The 21358-nt window shown below is 57.3% G+C and overlaps 1 protein-coding gene across 1 annotated transcript; it reads right to left on the bottom strand.

Annotated features, from left to right (window-relative positions):
- On the bottom strand, window positions 4085–19762 carry CNGB1 (cyclic nucleotide gated channel beta 1). Its single transcript, XM_021407993.1, has 32 exons — window positions 19676–19762; window positions 19523–19571; window positions 19371–19452; window positions 19174–19303; window positions 18961–19003; window positions 18798–18879; window positions 18038–18119; window positions 17775–17814; window positions 17555–17690; window positions 17402–17477; window positions 17150–17186; window positions 15997–16171; window positions 15627–15725; window positions 14718–14847; window positions 14535–14583; window positions 13609–13744; window positions 11555–11620; window positions 11298–11455; window positions 10741–10923; window positions 10271–10479; window positions 9682–9732; window positions 9484–9570; window positions 9104–9168; window positions 8754–8876; window positions 7936–8077; window positions 7558–7717; window positions 7154–7251; window positions 6987–7070; window positions 6798–6916; window positions 6182–6328; window positions 5875–6070; window positions 4085–5309 (listed from the first exon to the last, which is right to left on the bottom strand). The coding sequence occupies exons 1-32, from the start codon at window positions 19760–19762 to the stop codon at window positions 5097–5099; spliced, it is 3534 nt and encodes a 1177-aa protein (XP_021263668.1). The 3' UTR covers window positions 4085–5096.

Below are 21358 nucleotides of genomic sequence, written 5' to 3'. Positions count from 1 at the left end.
GGGGGGGGGGGGGGGGGTCCCTGCGCGGGGCCTGGCCCCATTCCTGCCCTTCTGCCCCCCAAGAGCTGAGCCCACAGCTGCCCGGCCAGGAACCACGAGCACCAGCAGAGGGAGGGCAGCGGTCTCCTTTAAAAAATGCCTCCCATCCCGGGCGAAGCCGTCTATTTTTAGTGCCCTCAGAAGCGCGCTTGATTTTGGAGGATGCACTCAACCTGCAATTCTGAATAATTGAGGAAACCGAGCTCGGAGGCTGACGTCAGCAGCCGTGCCACTAAGGCACAGGGCACTGAGCGCATGGGGTGGCTGCTGGGTGAGCAGCGACTGGCGCGGGGACACGCGGCTGGTGGGATCCGCTGCAGGAAGAGCGATGCTGCCATGGCCAGCCCGTGCCCGGCTGCAGGGGGACCTGCCACCCCGAGACTGCTCGGGCTGCACACTGACCCTGCCGTGCATTATTCACACCTCTCATGTATAATGCAGGGCCCTACGCCCGCACCTGGCGCACCGCTCGGGGCTGCGTGGCAACGGCCGCACGCTGCCGCTCACCGCCATCGCTCCCACCCCGCACCTCTCACCTGGGGGCCGGGCCCTGCTCCCCGTTGTCCCCCGTTGCTCTGCAGAGCCCCGCTCCGCCGCTTGCTGCCCTTGGTCCAACCCAGCGCCGAGAGCGCGGCCAGAGCGCCCAGCGCATACATGGCTCCAAAGGGTCCCCAAAGGGTCCCCAGGGTGGCTGCTGCAGAGCGCTCCGTCTGCAAGGGAGGAGAAAGCAACGTCCCCTCCGCTCCCATCTGCCGGCGCGTTAAGAGCCGATTAAAGCCCGGCCCCGCACATTGCTGACACAACCTATTTCTTAGGCGGACAGGTGGACTTTCCTCCCCCTGCAGATAACCACGCTCAGATGGGAGCGGGTTCGCTCCCTGCGTGCCACCCCACTTGGGTGCCCGACAATGGGGACAACAGCAGGACCAGCGCCCACGGGGCAGCCGCACCGAGCCCTCACCTCCACGCCAGGGCCTCAGGAACAGCCAAACCTCTCCCGCTGCTGCAGGAGGAAGGACACAAAGCCCCGTTTCCCTCCGCTCTACCCGCACGTGCGGGCTGTCTGAAGGCAGCCGGGAACGGTGAGAGCTGGGAGATTTGCAAAGCAAACAGCGATCAAACAAAAAAGGCTTTGGTTACTGCTCTCGAGGCTGTTTGCCAAGACACACAGATCATATCGGGCTAATTTACAGAAGGAAAACCAACGTAATTAGCGCTCAGGAAAACGCTTTAATGAAAAGTGTGTTCATGTAAAAAGCGATGGGACATTGCCCGGTGCTGCAGGAGGACTCAGAGCTGTGCTGGTGCTGCACGTCCTGGCTCGACACAGTCACACCGCTGTGCTGCATGCACTGCAGCAGGCAGTAACCATGGCAGCAGAGAGATCTGCACGTGATATCGGCATTTCTGCAGCACAAAGGAGCCTCTTATCTGGGCTGAGCCATTCGTCAGGCTGCTCCTCGTTCCTCCACCTTGTGCTAGGACAGAGCCATGCCATGCCACGCCATGTCGTGCCATCCTATGCTGTGCCATGCCATGCTATGCCGTATTGTGCCATGCTATGACATCTTACATCATCCCATGCCATGCCATCCCAAGCCATGCCATCCTATGTCATCCCATGCCAGGCCATCCCATGCCACACCATCTTATGCTATGCCAACCCATGCCATTCCATGTCATGCTATTCCATGCCATTCCATCAAATGCTATGCCATGCCATCCCATGCTATGCCATGCCATTCTATGCCATCCTATGTCATGCCATTCCACGCTATGCCATGCTATCCCATGCCATCCCATGCCATGCCATCCCATCCTATGCCATCGCATATCATACCACCCTATGTCATGCCATCCTATCCTATGCCACCCTATGTCACGCCATCCCATCTCATCCTATGTCATACCACCCCCTGCCATGCTATATCATCCCACGCCATGCTGTGCCATATGGTCCCAGCAGGTCCCAGCCCAGGGTTGGCAATATGTCCTTGTGCAACGGCACCTCTATTTCATCTATCACTCTTTTTTGGTTGCTTTTACCCTACCTGTCATTAAATCATAGTGGGTGGAAAAGATCGCTAAGATCCCCAAGTCCAACCTCAACCCATCCCCCCTGACCACATCCCTTTGACTTCCAGCTCTTCACATGCACCCAGTAACCTCCCCAAGGGGGAAAATTGTGTGATACAACAACATGGATATCTAAATCTTCCAGTGACTCAAAGCCAGCTAGTTCGATGTTGCTCAGATTGCCCTGAGGCACTGGAAATGGAGAGTACTTGGAAAGTTTCATCCCAAAAATGAGAACAAGGAGATGAGAAAAGGATTAGAAAAGGGATGTGATTTAGCAGGCAATATGGGTAGGCTGACTGGATGGCCTTAGAGGTCTTTTCCAACCTTAATGATTCTCCAATCCTAGGCCAAGGAAGAATGTCACTCGCTATTTCAGGGTGTTCATTCCAGCACAGAAAAAAATACAGGGACAGAAAAAGGGATTCATGGACTTAAAAGCCGAGATCTCCAGGTTTTGAGATTAAAATGCTTAATTTTATTTCGAGCTTCATAGTTAAATGCCATTTAACCAGACTTTCCATGTATCCTGCAATTTCTTTTAGGCCCGAGTCTAATCCCCAAACCTGCTTACTTGTTTTTACTTTCATTATAACCTTATCAGCGATTAACCTGCAACTGCACTTAATCTTTTTAAAAGATTGCTCTAACTATAAATAGAGAAGATACCTGCCCGAGCTCTATCTGTAGGAGAAGGAAAGCAGACAAGTGTTTGTGCTGGGTTGTTAAACCTCTGATAAATTGGTGAAATGAGGGAAATAGAAGCGGGGGAGAAGACTGCAATGCAGAATTTCCAGCACAGAGATGGGTGCTGGGCTGGCAGCGAGCGGCTGCATGGACAGATCCCCAGATAATGCATTAATATTATTAGAGCATCTCACTGTGGATCGATACAACGCTCAGCCAACAGCAAAATGGATCTAGCAAAAGCTAAGAAGAAATGCAGCGAAGGTAGACGGAGCATTGCAAAAATCAACTGGGAGCATTGCAAGGGTGGTAGAAGCAACGGGCTTGTGATGGGCATGCTCTCAGGCGTTCAGTGGGAACCAACGCAGAGGGTTCCTGCTGCATGTGTAGCAAAGGAACTGTGCATTGCAGCAGAAGGATGATGGATGGCCAGCCCCCCACCAGCAGGATGGACATGGAGCTGCCCTATCCCAACAGCCCTGCACGGCCAAGGGAGCCGGGCTGTAAGCCCAACCCCACCTCGACCTTAATTATTACCTGGGAATAATCTCCAAAGTGCTAAAGCTGTAAACAGGTCCAGGGGGGGATGGCTTCAAAAGTTCACACGCTTCCAGAATTACCAGTTACGTTCCCATTATCTTCTAATGCCATATTCTGAAGACTCAAATCCTCATGCAAGCATTGGTCACTTATGAAAGCTTCCCCCCCCCCCTTCTCCTCCTTCTGGGGGCTGAAGAAGGTTGGATATTAGGGAAAAGTTCTTCTCCAAAAGAGTGGCCAGGCACTGGAAGGGGCTGCCCATGGAGGTGGTTGAGTCACCGTCCCTGGAGGTGCTCAAGTAACACTGAGATGTTGTGCTAAGGGACATGGACTATGGGGAAATACAGGTGGTAAGTGGATGGTTGGGCTGGATGATCTTGGAGGTCTCTGCCAGCCATGGCAATTCTATGAGTCTATGACAAAAAAATACATAAAAATTCTACTAGCAGTTGGCTTTTTCCCCTCTCCTTCATAGAATCTTAGGATGGTTTGGGCTGTGGGGCCTTAAAGATCATCTCATTCCAGCCCTCTGCCATCCTCCTACCCCAGTCCCGCAGGAAGCTGGGAGGCTGTTTTCTCATTCAAAGGGAGCATCCATCTTTCCCAAAGCATTTTGGTGTTGTTTGTAACCAGAGCATTGCATTGCCTTCCCGTGCTGCTCTGCTTCTGGGCAAAGGAAACCTGGAATTCCGAAATAAATCCATGGAAAATGAAGGGTAACCTAAGTAGTGTTTATTGTAGACAGAGTGGATTATGAAAACCATTACAGAGCGCTACGAATGTAAACTGCTTCACTAAACCGTACCAAACCACAGCAGCAAATCAGCCTGACTTTGCCACATGGCCTGGTTTGTTTACTGAGATATTTCCGTACTGCCAAGCACTTGGCTTCTACCAGCAGGGAACCACATGCAAATAGCTGAGGACACCAAGCAGGGAGGGGGGCGGGAGGAGGTCGGGTTTTCCTCCGCAATGTTAAGGGCAGTGGGTGCCCACGGGGCGCACTGGAGTTCCTTGAAGTTTGGGGAATGGGGAGAAACCCAATAGCTGTTGGCTGGCAGCCTGGGGGGTCCCCCGTGCACTCACCATGGTGATTTCGGTCTGTGCTTGGCTCCAGATCGCAGCCCAGATCCTTTCCAGATGAGTCACGCTCCCGCTGCTTGTGACGACCTTGGGTCCAACAGAGAAGGCTTGTTTTTCTCCCTCGAGTGACTCAGCTTTGGGGGTGAAAAACTCTGCGCGCGTTATCGGAGCAGACACTCATTAACCACTCAGAGATGGAAAAAGCCATTTCTTCTGGGCTCTCCCTCTGTAAGATCTCAGGCCTGATATTTAGAGGGAATGTGCACACAGACGCTCTGTAGAATAGGTTTCCAGAGCACAGAACTTGGAATCATAGCATCACGAAGGTTGGAAAGACCACCGAGATCACCTAGTCCGACCATCAACCAATGCCTGCGGACGCTCTAGCCCACATCCCCCAGTGCCACATCCCCACGGCTCTGGGACACCTCCAGGGACGGTGACCCCCACCCCCTGTGCAGCTGTGCCAGTGCCTCACCACCCCGTACATCTCCAGGTTCTGCTGGCAGTGGGTGAAGGTCTAAGCAGAGAAAGAAGGCAGAGCCCACCTGCAGCACCTACTTAGCAATGCCTACTTCCAATGGGCAGGAGTCGTTAATGACTGAAAGCTTCTACCCGAGGCATGTGCCCAATTCCTAGTCGTGCCACCTGCCCCCACATCAGCTTGGTTTTCATTTCTCTTCTTTCTCGTCTTCTTTCTCCGAGATCTCAGCAGCAAGTATCTCTTCGTCCTCTTGAGCTGTTGAAATCACACGGATAGCAACCAAATTATCAGCAGATCTTGAGGATATCTCTTCTCCTGGAGGGAGCCTTGCTTTGGGGGATGCGGTGGGCGACCTCTGGTGCACTGGTGACTTCGGTGGGATGGGACTGAAATTGGGATCCTGTAATACAAGAAATAAGAAGGGCAAAATCAGCACTGGGAGATCCTTGTTCATGGCAGGTCCCCCAACCACATCCCCAGACTTGGGCATCTGTGCTGCACAAAGATGGCAGGGCGTTCTGGGGAGCCTTGCTGCTCACCATGCTGCCCGAGGTGATCCATGTGGGACTGATGGAGTGGCTCAGGTTGGAAGGAACCTTAAAGATCATCCAGGGCAGCTGGATTGCAGCCTGCACGCTTTGAGGTGAGGGAAGGTAGGACAGGCGCAACAAAGCTTTCTTGCACCCTAAGCACCAGCTCTTGCTTTGCTCCCGGAGGGCTTTATCCTGGCAAAAGCTTTGCTGAGGTGCCCAGATGGACCCATCCTCTGCCACCAGAGAAGGGGTAGCTCCCTCAGTTAGGAATGTGCCCCATCTTTGGGGGGGCCTGCATGAAGCCTCACGGTGCTATCACCAAGCACTGCAGAAATGCAGATGTGCTCAGCATCTCTCCAGGTGTTTACCAGCCTCAAGGCCGCAGCACGTTCCCTACCAGCTGTTTGCCCACCTCACTCTCCCCGTTCTGACCTGTGCCTCCTGCATCGCCTTCAGCTGCCGCAGCTTCCAGCGCAGGTGAGCCAGGTGCCCTCTGCCTCCCGCCTTCCCCACGGCAGCCAGGGCAGCCTGGAAGAGCTTCGGGGTGTCGGCTTTGGGGGGAATGATCAGTGCGTCTCCAGGCCCTCCTTTCTCATCTTTGGGCTTATTGTTGTTTTTCAGCATTTTCCTGCGGCGAAGAGAACGAGAGATGATGTCAGTATAGGGCTAGATCAGCTGGAATTGACAAACCTCCCCGGTGGCTTTCAGGCCAGCGCTCCATCCTGCAGCCCGCGCTCACTTAGCCTTTTTACGCAGCAGCTTCTGAGACTCGGGGTAGTGCACCAGAATTTCGTTCAAATCCTTCTTGTCCAAAATGAACAGATTGGCAAATCCGTGAGCGATGACGTTGGCGGTTCGGCGATTCCCTCCTCCAGCTGCCAGCAAGCTGAGAGGAACACCAAGAGGTGAGGCCGCCCGCAGCTGTGGGTGCCCCGTCCCTGGAGGTGCCCCAGGCCATGGATGGGCCCTGGGCAGCCTGAGCTGGGGGGCAGCCAGCCCATGGCAGGATTTGGAACTGGGTGGGCTCCTCCAACCTGAGCCATTCTAACGGGCACAGCACAGCATCCTTAACATAAAGCCTCCCCCTTCCCATCGTATGCCTCCAGTTCTCTCTTTTAGAGGACTTGGGGTCTGATTATTATTACCTGCAGTGAAACTTTCCAAGCCTCATTTTTAAAGAACGAAACACTACATAAAATACCACCTGCCCAGCTGAAGTTTTAACATTGCAATTTAAACCAGTCTTGCATATGGTGGGCTGTAGGCAGGCAAGCAGGATGTTAAGTACCCATGGCACCTCAGTGGCTGCAGGGCTGCTCAGTGCATGGAGCCGGAGGGGGGAGTGCTTTGCTGACCTTATTTCTCCAAACACCGATCCGGCTTTCAGCGTCACCAGCACGGTTTTGCCATCGGGTCCCCCCAGCACCTGCACTTGTCCTGCCTGGATAATGTACATCTCACGGCCGATTTCTCCCTGTAACAGAGATGGATGGTGTGCGGGGTGCCCAGAAATGGGACACCCATCCCACACAGCAGCTCGGTACCTTCTTGCAGACAAAATCATTGGGCAGGTAGACCACCGACCGGAGCCGCTTCAGCATGTCAAAGATCATCTGCCTGTCACAGCCCTGAGCCAAAACAGAGCCAGCAGCGGTCAGCCCGTGCCAATGGGGCCGTGCACCAAGGGACAGAGCCCGCCCTGCAGGCATACCTGAAAGAGGGCCACTTTGCTGACGATGTTGTAGTTCACATCGATGGCGATGTCCAGTCGCATCTTGTCCGGCAGCTGCACCAGCAGCTCAGACTCATCTGTGAGATGCAGAGCAGAAACTTGCATTTCCAGCACTTTCCTAAGGAGCTCAGCACCCACTGCTGCAGTGGGGATGGGTGAGTGCTGGAGTGGACACCACAGCTCGGCATCCCATTGGCAGCCCATGTGCAAGCCCACATACAGGGAAAAAAAGAGTGAAATAAGCCTCCCTGCCCCAAACTCCTAGTGCTGTTTGCTTGGCTGCTCTTTGACAACCAGATTTCAGCAAAGCAACTACAGTGAAATGCACGTGGAGCACAATGACAGTTCTCCAAGCACAACGTGGCCCTCCAAGAGGCTCTCACCTAGCATGCCTTGCGAATGCCACGTGTACTCGTACCACGTTTTGACCCGGTTCTGGACAGTTTTGGGGATTTTGTAGAAGTTCATGTACTTGATGGTGCTGTCCATGCAGCTCCGGTAGTACGTCTGCCCGGCAGTGGCAGCACCCACCACATCTCTCATCTGCAGGGCAGGAAGAGATGGTTTTGTTGCTGTTATCACCTCTCTAATAGGTTAAGCAGTTTTGGGAGTGTGGGCATCTCTGTGTCCTAACAGGGAGCTCCCAGCATCTGCCAAAACCTTTTTGCTGAGCAGTTAAGGAGCCCTTGCATGGGGAACATGAACGTGGAAGTAACGCTGTGGACTGACCCCACGTGAGGTGGGAAGCACCCTCCTCTCACCTGGCCAATCATGACAGAGAAAGCAAAGACGCCCGTGAAATAGTTGAGCAGCTGGAAGACGATCTCGAACAGCGTCTTGGGATCTGGCAGGCCCCCGATGGTGATGAGGGTTTTGACTGCCCAGTAGTAGCAGCGGATGTAGCTGGGAAGGGTAGAGGATGGAGTTGTGGTTACATTTTGGGCATAAAACCCCCCAGACCGAGCTCACCGCCCATGCACAGTGCTCATGGAACAGCAGGAAACACCAACAGTCATTGTCCCACTTACACTGCATGGTAAGCCTATAACACACTTGCACAAGCCTTTATTATTATTTTTTTTTTCAGCCAGCTCTCATTTATTGCACAGGAGAACGGTGCTGAACTAATTAGACATTATTTGGTATCTCATTTTGCCCGTGTTGTACAACACGCAGCTGTGGGCATTAGTCACCAGGCAGCATTCAGCTCACGAGCCAAGTGCTGCGCGTGCAGTGCTCTCTTCTCCCCATGGCATCCTTGCCCCCAGCACTGGGCTCCCAGTTTGCAGCCTCTTTGACCCATCACTGCCTCAGCTCTCAGCTCAGCCACCTCTTCATCTGCTCTGCCCATACCACCCCTCTCACTCTCAGTATTCTCCACATCTTCTCCCAGGACCCCCCATAGTGGGCATAGGTAATGGGTTGATGGTTGGACTGGGTGATCTCAGTGGTCTGTCCCAACCTTAATGGTTCTATGACCTCAGAGATTTGTATGAACCCAGCTACGTCCAAACACATCTCTTGCTCCCATCCATCAGAGCACGCTGTGCTACATCAGGACCTGAGCCCTGGCTCATACCTGTTTCCTTCCCCATCGTAGACCCAGGTGGTGGAGCCCAGTCCTTCGTAGGCCGATGCCCAGTAGTAGAGGCAGGAGTTCACGTGCAAGCTGTACAGCAAGTAGGCAGTGGTCCGAATCACTCTGCAAAGCAAAAAATAAAAGGAGTGAACAGGAGGAGAGAAGACACGGTGTGTGCTGGGACAGACACAAGACATGGGCTCTGGCATCACAAGTGACAGCAAACAGTAACTTCGGGGCAAGTCGGAAAGACAGAACTGGTACGTGCCAAAACGAACCGCTTTCCCCAGTAACAAATAGCAATAAATATCACCGCCCTCCACAAATGATTCCTCAGCCGCTCCCCTCACCTGTAGATGTACGCCTTGCTCAGGATGGCCTCCAGGCGGTTGTTGAACTCAAAGAAGGCCAGGTACTGGGAGGAGAAGGAAAGCAGTGCGCTCCAGCATGCCGTGGCTTCCTGAGAAGCTGCCAGCCAGGGGGCACGTCCCCATGCCACCATCCTGAGAGCCCAACTGCCTGACCACCCTCCACAGCACGAACAGCCACAGGCACAATTTGCTCCATCAGTACCCACCCTTCTTTGTAAACGTGAGAGTAATAAGATGGAGATATTGACCAGCAGCCCCTGAAGGCCTTCGAGACAAGACTTCCCATCCATCGTACAGTGTCCTCTTGTCGAGTAGTAGGGTCATAGCCACCCAAATCGGCACGGCACTCTTCCACTCACCTTCAGGCAGCGGGGAAAGCGCAGGAGCGGGTTGACACCAACTTTGAAGTAGAAGAAATCCAAGGGAAGGAGGCACACCACATCCATCTGAAACCCACACGTAGAGAGGGACACCTACGGGGACCTGCAGGCCCAGCAGGGTGGAACCACAAGCCACGTCGCAGATTGAAGGCGCAGAGTAATAAAGTCACAGCAAACCTTAAAGCGTTGCGATCGCAGGTAGTTCTCTTTCATGGCCTTTTTGTCACTCTGGGTGGGAGCAGCAGGGAAGAGAGGGAAAGAGAGGTTGGATTAGGTGATCTTAGAGCTCTTTTCCAAACTTAAGGATTCTACAACTCTGTGATCAATCGCTGCTTGCAGAGAGCAAAGTCACCAGCAGTATGGTCATGCTTGGCTTTCCCCTTCTTTACCACAGTGGGGAACCTGCTCCTCTTGTGCACAGAAGGGGAGCCAAGCAGGAGAGCACAAGATCTGGCTGTAGACCATCATCTCACCCTTTTTCAGGACAAGCCTTGCTCATTTTGCACCCTGGAGGAACCACACTACAGTGCTAGCCCCACAGAAATCAGAGTTTACAGGAGAAACCTCAACACCTGGGTCCTCCCTGAGCAGACCCAGCCCCGATGGGAAGGAGATGATCAAACCCCAGCATGGTGGGAGAGCTGCAGGGCTGTTCAGAGCTCAGCCCAGACTCCAACAATCAGGCTGCTGGTGCAACCAGGGGTGATGGGCAGGATTTCCCCATGGCCACGTCCCTCTGTGGGATGCTGTGCACGCTGCCACTCACTATGATGTCTCCTCCCCGGACAAACTGCAGGCGGGTCTGAAAGACAACGATGTCCAGCAGGTAGATGAGGTCGCACAGGTAGTCCATGAGCAGCCAGTAGTGGATGTTGGTCGGCGTCTGGTAGGGGAAGGCCCAGCGGACGGGGATCAGCCAGCAGTTCCAGTTCCAGGCCAGGACAACAAAGAACAGCCAGAGCACGTACACCAGGTCTGAACACGGAAACGTGCCCTGATGAGTTGGCCACACATCCCACCACCATGCAAGCCCATGGGCAGCAACACCTCCCATGGACCAGGCTGCCCAGGGCCCCATCCAGCCTGGCCTTGAGCACCTCCAGGGATGGGGCACCCACAGCTTTGGGAAACTGTGCCAGGGCATCACTGCCCTCTGAGGAAAGAAGTTCTGCTGCCCCCTCTGCCCCTCCCTGTCCCACCCCGCCTCTCCCAACCCGGCCATGCTCCATCTCTCACTGGTGAGCGGGTCGATGCTGCTGGGGAACTGGTAGCTCTTCAGGCGGTCCATCCAGGGCCGGCACTTGAAGGCACAGCACAGCATCTCACAGTAGTGGTCATCCTCCGCTGGCTTGTCCCCCGCCTGTGCATCCCCCGGGGGTGGTGGAGGTGGGGGTGCTGAGGGTGCTGGCTTGGAGGGTGCTGGGAGAAAAATCACAGAATTGCTTAGGTTGGAGGGAGCCTTGTAGATCACCTAGTTGCAATCCCCTGCTGTGGAGAGGGTTGCCAGCCACCAGCTCAGGCTGCCCAGGGCTTCACCCACAGCCTCAGGCACTGCCAGGGATGAGGCACCCCCAGCTCTGGGCAGCATTACCAGGGCCTCGCTGCCCTCTGAGTAGAGCTGTAGAACCACAGAACATCCTGAATTGGAAGGGACCCACAAGGAGCACCGAGGTCAGCCCCTGCCTCCACCCCAAACCCAAGTGCTCCCTGAGCTCCTGCACGTAGAGCCAGGGCTGCCCCATCCCAGGTGCCAGATCCGGGATTCCCGGCCTCCCAACCCAACCTGAACTCACATGCCGTAGGGCTCTCCTCATCGGAGGTGACATCGGGGTCGGTCAGCTTCTCCTTCACCTTCTCCGTGCGCTCCTTGAAGAGCCTCACCAGCTCCTGGAGGCGGTCGTGGATGACGGCGCTGCCCTGGCTGGTGGCCGAGCCGATGCGCTCCGGCAGGCTGCGGGGCGGGCAAGCACAGGGACGCGTCCAGCACGGCTCCCTCTCCCTCTGGTGTCCCAGAGTGCCCAAGACCCGCTCTAGTTCTGCCACCACGCACCTGTCCCGCTGCTCCTCGTCCCAGCTCCCCTCTCCCAGTCCATCTGCGTGGGCTGGCACCTTCCTCCTGCGAACGCAAAGCAGAAGCTGTGCGGAGCTGCCCGTCCCCTCCCCAGCCTGCACCCCCTGTGATGGGAAGCAAAGCCGATATCACATAGCGGGAGCGGTGCAAGGGCAGCACCGAGCTCTGCCCCGTGGCTCTCCCGTTTTGGGGCAGCGAATTCGTGTTTCCCTGCAGTGTGGAAGCTGCTCGGGGCTGAATAACCCAAAGCCATGGCAGTGGGTTGCGGGGTCACCGGCTCTGGGCGAGCCTGAGATGCGGGGCATGCCCGAGGCGGGATCAGCCCGAGCTTTGGGCCGTTCTGTACTTCTGCCGACGGTCGGAATGAAGCCCGGCTCCTGGGAGCTGATTTAAAGGCGGTTGAATGGCGCTTCTCAGCCCTCTGCTGGCTGCAGCGGGCAGTGCCGCCGAGAATCAGAGCCAGCGCAGAACGGATGAGGTTGGAAGGACCTCACAGCCCACCCAGCACCGACCCTGCCATGAGCTGGCTGCCCCACAGCTCGGGCTGCCCAGGACCCACCCACGGCCTGGGGCACCCCCAGGGATGGGGCACCCCCAGCTCTGGGCAGCAGTGCCGGGGCCTCACCGCCCTCTGAGGGGAGGATTTCGTCCTCACATCTCCCCTCCGTTAGTTTAAAGCCATTCCCCCTTGTCCTATCACTACCAGACCATGTAAAAAGTTGCTCCCTCTCCTGCTTGTAAGCTCCCTCCAGGCACAGGAAGGACACAGTGAGGTCTCCTCGGAGCCTTCTCTTCTCCGGGCTGAACAAGCCCCGCTCCCTCAGCCTTTCTTCACACGAGAGGTGCTCCAGCCCTCTGAGCATCTTCGTAGCCCTGCTCTGGGCCCTCTCCAGCAGCTCTGCATCCTTCCTGAGCTGGGGCCCCAGACCTGGACACAGTACTCCAGACTGGGCCTCATGAGAGCAGAGCAGAGGAGGACAATCCCCTCCCTGCCTGCTGCTGCCCCTCTGTTGGTGCAGCCCAGGATGCCATTGGCCTTCTGAGCTGCAAGCACTCACTGCTGGCTCATGTCCAGCTTGTCATCCCTCAGGACCCCCAGGTCCTTCTCTGTAGGGCTGCCCTCTGAGTTTTTCATCCAGTCTGTAGACATGTCAGAGTGTAACACTATAATGTGATGGGAAGTCCCACGATAATAGCAGGGTGGCAAAGTCTTTGGCTGCAGCAAATGAGGATGAGCCCAAATGCAGCAGCCATGGACACAGAAATGAAGGAAAAGAGCTGCTTGCCTTTGGAAGGCCTCCTGTAGGCAGGGATCTCCAGCAAGATACCCTTCCTTCCACTGCCAGCCCTTAAATGAGGTCTGGGAAGGGGTGGATCCTGGCTCCACCCCTTCCATCACTCAGGTACATTGCATGCACCTGAGTTCCCCTGGGCTGGCCCTGCCTTCCCACCAGGTGCTCATCACTGCTTCAGGCCGTGACACAGCATTTCTGCTATACTGGGATTGCCTCGACCCGCATGGAACACCTTGCACTTGGCCTTGTTGAACCTCATTATGTTCCCACGTGCCCACTTTCTGAGCCTGCCCAGGTCCATCTGGATGGCACCCCTCCCTTCTGTTGTGCCATTTGCACCGCTCAGCTTGGTGCCACCAGCAAGCTGCTCAGGGTGCACTCAGTCCCACCAGCCATGTCACTGGTGTTGAGGAGCACCAGTCCCAAGATGAACCCATGGAGGACACCACTTGTTACCAGCCTCCCCCTGGGCATGGAGCCGCTGACCACAACCCCTTGGCTGTGACCTTCCAACCAACTCCTTATCCTCCGAACAGCCCACCCTTCAGATCCATCTTCCTCCAATTTGGAGATAAGGATGTGGTGTGGGACCACGTCAAAGGCCTTGCACGAGTCCTGGCAGATGACATCAGTTGCCTTTCTTTTGTCCATCTTGCCGTGCAAACACAACCACGCATCCACCCTTCGCCCCGCATCCCGACACAGAGGCAGCACACACCGGGGCTCGGGGGTCCCTACCTGGGGGAGGCTCCGGGCACCACCAGCCTGTGTGGGGAGCCGGGAGTGGGCAGCGGCAAGCGGGTGTCATCGTCTTCCATGGGGTCACCTCCACCATCCACATCCTCGATGCCCACAGCGGGGCAGCACGTCGGCCCTGGGGGGGGACAAGGGCAGAGTGAGGGGTGTCCCATAGCTCCAGCTACTCGTCTTCCTGTCCGCTCAGCACAAGAGGGTTTGTGTGCACACTGGGGAGAGAAGCTGTGCGTGTGGAGGGGTCAGCCCTCGGGCTGCGGGACGACTGGGGGCAGCCGAGCAGGAGCCGTCGTTTGTGGCTGTTTGCAAACAGGCTTAGGGCTGAGCCGGCAAGGCACGTCGCGGTGAAGCAGAAAAAGAGGGATTTCATTCCCCAGCCTCCGTGCTGCAACATGAAGCGTGCTTTTATTTTATATTTCTATACAAAAAGCAGCCAGGAACAGCGCCCACCCCCAAGGCAAGCAAGCCCATCGCCTAATACCTAAGGGGCGGGCAGGGGATTGCTCCTCATTGCAAAAATTGGGGTTGACCACTCCAGCCTTCCACCTGTCGGCAGTGAGGACGGGGATGCGGTAGCTTGGGACATTGGGGAGCTGCTCTAGGGCGGGATGGGACGCGTCCCCGTGGTCGGGCAGCGTGTCGTGCACCAGCCGGTCTAGCTCAACATCTCGGGAGCGCTTGGCCATGCTGCTAGGCGCCTAGGTGCTTCAAGCAGGGGCAGGGCTGCAATGAGAGATAGAAGGGTCGGAGACAGGATGGTTATATCAGCACGGAGACGTGGGGCTGGTGGCGGCTCATTGCCATTGGCAGCGTGGTGAGCGTCCTGCTGCGTGCACCCACGGGCACAGCACCGCGGTGCCTCTGCCTGCTCAGCCCGTCCTGACCCAGCACCGCGCTGCCCTGCGCTGTACCTGCAGCGTCCGCTCCTGCAGCTCCTTCCTGCGCCGCCTGCTCTTGCACCTTCAAAATGGCAAAGAAAAAATAAAGCATTTTAAGGAGAAAAAAAGCCATGAGGCACCAGTAAGAAAAACGGCCCCTGTGGCGCTGTGCTGCGTACCCAAAGCTGAGCCCGGGGCACACGTGGAGCTCCGTACCTGTACGAAAGCGCCTTCGAGGTCGCTGATCTCAGCTTCTTCCCGTCGTGCAAAGCTGAGGGCCTCTTCTGCATAGAAGGCGTCCTCTGGCCCCTCGTCGGTGGAGGGGCACAGGGAGAGGGGCAGGGCCCTGCGGGACAGACAGAGCGCACCTGGGGCTGAGCTGTGCAGCCGAGCCGCCCACCGCTCCAACGGCAACGTGCACATCTTGGTATAGCATGTAGCACACCTTCCAGGTTGGGAGGTGTTTTGGGACCTTGCCACCCTGACCTAGGAACCTGCTGACATCTCTGTTTTGCCATAAACAAGCACAGAGGAGGATGGAGAGTGCCTCCTTCACCCAACTGCTGAAGCTCGGGTAGTGCAGGAGACCGACAGCAGCGTGCAAAGCGCACCCACAGTACTGGGTTGGATATCTCCAAGCATTTCACCCCGTGAAATCACAGCAAACCACCAACTGAGCTGGAAGATCCCTCTAAACACTGCCTGCTCCGAAGCTGCTGCCCACAGCAGCTGTTTTCTGCAGCGGGAGAAGAAGCAAAAATGCACCTACGGGTCCTCGGCAGCACTTGCTGTCTTTGCATCCAGCTCCGCCTGCTCCTGATGATTCTGAACGCAGGAAGTAACGGAGCTGGCGGCAGCGCGGTGCCCTGGGATCAGGCAGCCCAGGGCTGCAAGCGCTGTTGCTACGGTGGCTGCAGAGCCGGAGCCGCTGTCGCCTGGAGATGTGCACGGCACCGGGAGCGCGTCAGCAGCAAACCCAGCAACGAGACGGATTGCAAAAACATCCTCACGGCCGCGTGCCCTGAGAGCATCCTCCCTAAGCGTCCCCCAAGTCACCCTCCCCGAAGCATCATGCATGCGTCTGAGCCAACTGCTGCTGGTCTCCAGCCCCTGTGCAGCACTCACCCTGTGATCTCCTCCACCTTCTCCTCCTCCTCCTTCTTCTCCTCCTCTTCTGCCTCCTCCTCCCACTCCTCGGCAGCGCTCGGGGTGCAGGACCACGGCCTGAAAGGGAGCAGCTCATCGGGTGAAAGGCATAAAATGCAGCTGAGCCGTGCCCCCCCCTTAAGGCTGCCCAAGGCTCCATCCATGGCCTTGGGCACCTCCAGGGATGGGGCACCCACAGCTCTGGGCAGCACTGCCAGGACCTCCCCAGAATCCCATGACAAATAGAAGGCAATGACATCTAAACCTTCCTGCCATTCTGGGAAGAGCCATCCTTTGGCTGTCCCAAGGATCCTGAGGGCACCAGGAGGAAAGCAGCCCCCTGCCCTACCTGGTCTCCTCCTCCTGCAGCTCCTCCTCGATGGGGGGAAGGGGACAGCCCTGTGTCCCCAGCTCAGCCATGTGATCCCAGGCCATGGTTTCATGCATGGCTTCGGCACTCCAGCTGTCGTCGAGCTCTTCCAGCACGAGGTCCGTCTCCTGGGGCTCCACAGGGATGATATGAACTGAAACGGGATTGGGGAAAGCTCTGCAGTGCTCAGCCCCGGGCCTGGCCCCAGAGGGCAGTGCCATGGGTACTGCTGGAGCTCCCCTCGCACCCCACTGTGCCCCAGCATTGCCTGCATGAGGCTGCAAAGTGCACGACCCCACGTATCTGTACCCAACCCATGAATCAGGAGGGACGAGGACATCGGTGCAGTGTAAAACCAATTTATTGTGGGGCACTGGGGGGAATTTACACATCCACCATGAACCAAGAGGAAACATACAAATTGCAATACAGAAGGGCAGAAAACCCAGTTGTGCCATCCGCCCCGCACCATATGTACCTCACCCAGGAGCCCACTCCCCCTGATCTACAACACGGGACAGAACCAGGAGGACAGCTCTCGATACATGATATGAAAATGGGGCCAATGCTACAATTGCATCCTGGTTCCAGCGGGGTGCATTACATATAAACACAGTGGCTGGGGCTCGGTTGGGTCACTTATCATTGTCCTAAAGGGATGTGGTGATGGGGTGTGTGCCCAAAGCCTGGCACTTGGGGCTCCTGCCCACCCCAAACCACGAGCCCCGAGCCCTGTTCCCGCTGTGCCCAGTGCTGCTGCCTTTTCTCCCCAGCTGCTCTTTCTCCGCGGGTCGGTCCCATGTGGTGGGGGCCCTCCACTGTCTTCATTTTCCATTTGTTTCAGAGGTGCTAGGCCCCTTTGCCCCCTGAAACAAAAGGAGAAGGAAAACATTAGGGAGCTGCGGGTCTGTGCTGCAGCTCGCTCCCTGCGCTCATTGCTGGCAGAGCAGCTGGCGCGGGGCATCTCGGGGTGCCCTACAGCAGCAGCACAAACCCCACTGCGCTTCCCTAAGGGAGCGCACACTCACTCCCCATACATCTAAATCCCCCAGCAGCAGGAGCTTGCTTTCCTCGGGTTCCCTCTCCGAAAACCTGCCAGCAGAAGGGCAGGGCGCGAGCAGCGAGCACTTACTTTCCTCCACAGGGCTGAAGGCTGTGGTGGCTGCTCCCTGCCAGGAGGAAAGAGCAGCGTGAGGCACGGCCCCTGCCCTCCCTGCCCACCCCAGGGCCCGCTCTGCCCTCCAGCCTGTGGCAACCCCACGGACCCAGCAGCGGGAGTGCTCTGGGAGAGGCCCCACTGAGGTCCCAGTACAACCACCCACCCCACAGCCCTGCACCCAGCGCACCGCCCTCGCTTCCCAGCATCTCCCTGCAGACCCCGTACCTGCACGTCCTGCTTCTCCCTGGGCACAGGCTGTGGCATCACCTTCTCCAGCCCCTGGACGAACCAGCCGAACATGCTGCCAAGCAGAAACCTACCCCATCAGACCCTGCTTTGCTCCCACCACGTCCCCACCAGAAGTGTCACCACCCGTACCTGCTGCTGTCCCCAATCAGGGACCGAGGGAGGAGGCTGGACCCCGGCTCTGGCTGCCCCTCGCCCACCACCGGCTCCACCACTCCTGGGATGTTTTCTTCCGGCTTTGCCCTGGTTTTAGTCCCTTTTGTGCCTGCTTCGGTTTGGTCCCAAAGAGAAGGGGGTCAGGCAGTGTATCCATCACCTCAGAGGGCACTGCACACCCCTGCAAAGTGCTCACCTCCCGCTGCAGTATTGCACTGCTCCTCCTTCAGCTCCGGCTGCAGACAGAGGGATGGATGCGACCATGTGCTGCTGCTGCCCCAATGCGCTCTGCGTGTTGCATCTGCCCTCCCCTCCCTCTTCTCTCAAGACCACGTCTGGCCCCAATGGGCTGCTCGAGTTTTGGAGCGGGCAGGGAAGGGCTGGGGAAATCCCTCATTGCTTTGGGAGAGGGGAGCTGCAGCACCACGATGCCATGACAGCACCCACAGCCTTGCTCACCTCGGGCCTTTTCGGCACCTCTGGCTGCGGCACCATCCTCTCGAAGCCCTGCACCAGCCAGCTCAGCATGCGTGCTCCTGCCCTGCAGGGAGAGCAGGTGTGGTCAGAGCTCACCCTGCATCCTGCATCCCATACCCTGCATCCTGCATCCCATATCCTGCATCCCTCCATCCCAAATCTCCCAACCTGCATCCCTCCATCCTATATCCCACATTCCCACATCGCCTATCCCATATCTCCCAACCTGCATCCCTCCATCCCACATCCCTCCATCCCGTGCCTGTCCATCCCACATCACTCCATCCCATGTTCTGTGTCAGTCAATCTCAAATCCTGCATCCTACATCTCACATCCTTCATCTCACAATCCCTTATCCCAAATCCCTCACCCTACAATCCCTTATCCCACATCCCTCCATCCTAAATCCTGTATCCCACATTCCACATCATTCCATATCCCTCATCCTGCATCCCACATCCGTCCATCCCAAATCCCACAACCCACGTCCCTCCATCCCACATCCTGCATCCTGCATCCCACATCACACGTCTGCCCACCCCAAATCCCATATCCTGAATCCTGCATCCCACATCCCACGTCTGTTCACCCCCAAACTCATATCCTACATCCTGCATCTCACATCCCCTGTCTGCTCATTTCATATCCCGCATCCCTCCATCCCATGCCCTGTACCCCACATCTCTCCACCCTATGCCACCCCTCCTCCTGCTGATGGGATGCTGCACACTGGGAACCCACCAGGTCTCTGTGCTCGTGCCCAAGCTATCCTCCAGCTCGCAGCCATCCTGCTCGTCCTCCTCGGGGTCAAAGGGGGTGATCTCTGCAGGGAGAGCAGGATTGGGTGTCCAGGGGCTGGCAACCAGGAGGGAACCTCAAGCCGTGGGCTCACTGCTCCCCTTACCAAGAGCATCCTCATCCTCATCCTTAAGGACCTGCACCTCAGTCTGGAAAGGCAGAAAGCGTTACCCATGGGAGGTGGGGGGGGGGAAATCCGCCCTTTTCCCAGAGGTGGGTGAAGGCAGAAAGCCATGTGGGGCAGGGGGAGCTCCCCCTGGTTCGTGGATCTTCTAAAAGAACCCAGAAGCCAGCATGTGGGGACATGCCCACGGCCCACCTGGTCGGGGACGTCGACGCTGGTCTCGAAGCTCTTCCCGAGCGCCTGCAGTGACCCCAGGGCCGGGGCCGGCTGTGGGACCACCTTCTCCAGCCCCTGGGAGATCCAGGACAGCACGCTGCTCCCCACGCTGGGGGCAGGGCCGCGTCAGGCAGGCGTGAGGCAGCGGTGTCCCCACCCCCACTGTTCCATGATACCTCTCAAACACCGATGCCGACGCGGGGACTGGCTCTTCGGCAACTGCGAATTCCACCTTCTTCTCCGTTTCTTTGATGACAGCTGGAAAAAGGCAGCTCCAGTCACTGCTCTGCGTGCTGCTCAGGGCTCAGCGGGGCTTGGCGGAGCTTACCCTGTGTGCAGTCTGCAGCATCCCCAGCACTGGCCTTCCCCACCGGCACCTGGGGTGAGAGACGGCCCCAGACCGGAGGCGTTGGGTGGTGGTGTCCCCACGGCCTCCGCCAAAGGCACATCGTGAGCTCTGGGTCTCAGCCTCCCCACTCACCTTGGCTGGCTGTGGGGCTGCAGGGCTCTCCTCGGGCGGGCTCGGTGCTGGGGGCTGCGGGACCACCCGCTCGATCCAACCCAGCATCGCTGTGCAGCGGGGACAGCCGTCCCCAGTGCAGTCCTCTTGCACGGGTCCTTGGCTTCCTTCCTCTCTGTTCCTGCTCGAGCACAGCCAGACCGAGCCCGGCTCAGCCCCACGCCTCACCCCTGCCATGAGCCACCCCCCTCTGCTTTAAGCTCACGTGCTCAGCACCCTCTGTGCTTCCCTGTCCCTTCATCACCCCGCTTGCCACGACACAGTGCCCTGGTGGCAGCCGAGTGAGGACAGCTGAGGACTCATACTGAGGACATCTCCTGATGTTCCCTCTCCAAAGAGCCCCGCTCTGCCCCAAATTCCCATCCCATGGGGCCATGCCCCTATTTTCTTGCTTGAATGGGTGTCGGTAAAGCCTCCCTGAGGGGCCCGATGACCAGAAGCCAACTAAGAAATTGCCTTTCACCCCCCATGGATATAAGGGATTAAGGAGCTGCGAATAGAGACATTATCCAGGGGACAGAGGGGACAGCAAGGAGCACGGAGTACAGCGCACTGCGCAGCACAGGGCCATTCTCACCACGCTTTAGGATGCTCACAGCTCCTGCAAGCAGCTCAGGGACAACACCTGCAGCTCGCCCACTCCAAGACCCCATGCCCCAGGACACCCCAGGACACCCCAGGACTTAGAGGCTCCTGCTGACCCCAAGCCCACCCCAGCTCCCCAGGTATTAGCACCGTGCTGCCCACAAATGGGATTACTGACACCAGCTGCCCCCTACTGCCCAGCTCCCAGCTGCCACCCCGGATTCGGTGCTGGAAAATCCCAAAACAGAGCAGCTGAGAGCATCCTAGAAAGCCCAGGAGCCAGCGGGTCTGGCCCAGGCACTTACCGCGGGGGCACGAGCAGCGCTGCGGGGTCCTGGCCGCCCTCCGGGTGCGGTGTAAGGAGGAACCCCAAGCACGAGGCACCCGTCCTGCCGCACTCGGTGCCAGCCCGGAGGATCTGGGGCAGGAGGCAACAAATCTGCGCCGAGCTGGGCTAAGCCTCCCCTTGCTGAGCCTGCCAATTGCCGCTTGATCCGTTTACCTCCGGCCCTGCGGCACCAGCGGCATTTCCCAGTGGCCCTAATCCCTGTGTGAGCGCTGGGACCTGGGGTGTGCTCAGCACAGCCGGGCTCCCAGGGTGGCAGCTGGCAGGGCTCTGGCTTTGCTGCTTACTGCCCAGCACCCTGCCTCTGTTTTACTCCTCCACTTCAGCATACGCTGCGCTTACTGCACATCAAACAGCAAAAACCAGCTACCTAGAGCAGAAGAATTCTTTAAAGATCCACGTTATCTTTTTGTTTAAAAGATCTGCTACGACACCAAGTTAAACTATACAGTACTTCTTTAATGAATATTAACAAACTGCTTTAAAAAAAGGGGGAAAAAAAAAAAAAAAAAGAAACGCAGACAGAAAACTCGGTAGGAAGTTCTTCTACATCTCTGATGCAGCGTGGAGTTAGGATGAGCATCGGTCCCTCTTCCCTGGGCAGCAGAGAGGAAGGTCTGTCTGAAGCTCTGTGAAGCTGCACGTGGAGACAGCCCCAGCCCCACGGCCACGCACTCTGCTCCTCCTCAGCGCTGGAGATGGAGCTGGAAGCT

The sequence above is a fragment of the Numida meleagris genome, chromosome 10 (genome assembly GCF_002078875.1).
Source record: "Numida meleagris isolate 19003 breed g44 Domestic line chromosome 10, NumMel1.0, whole genome shotgun sequence".
Lineage (NCBI taxonomy): Eukaryota > Metazoa > Chordata > Aves > Galliformes > Numididae > Numida > Numida meleagris.
The sequence above is the reverse complement of the archived record's forward strand: the minus strand, read 5'-3'. Positions and strand labels throughout refer to the sequence as shown.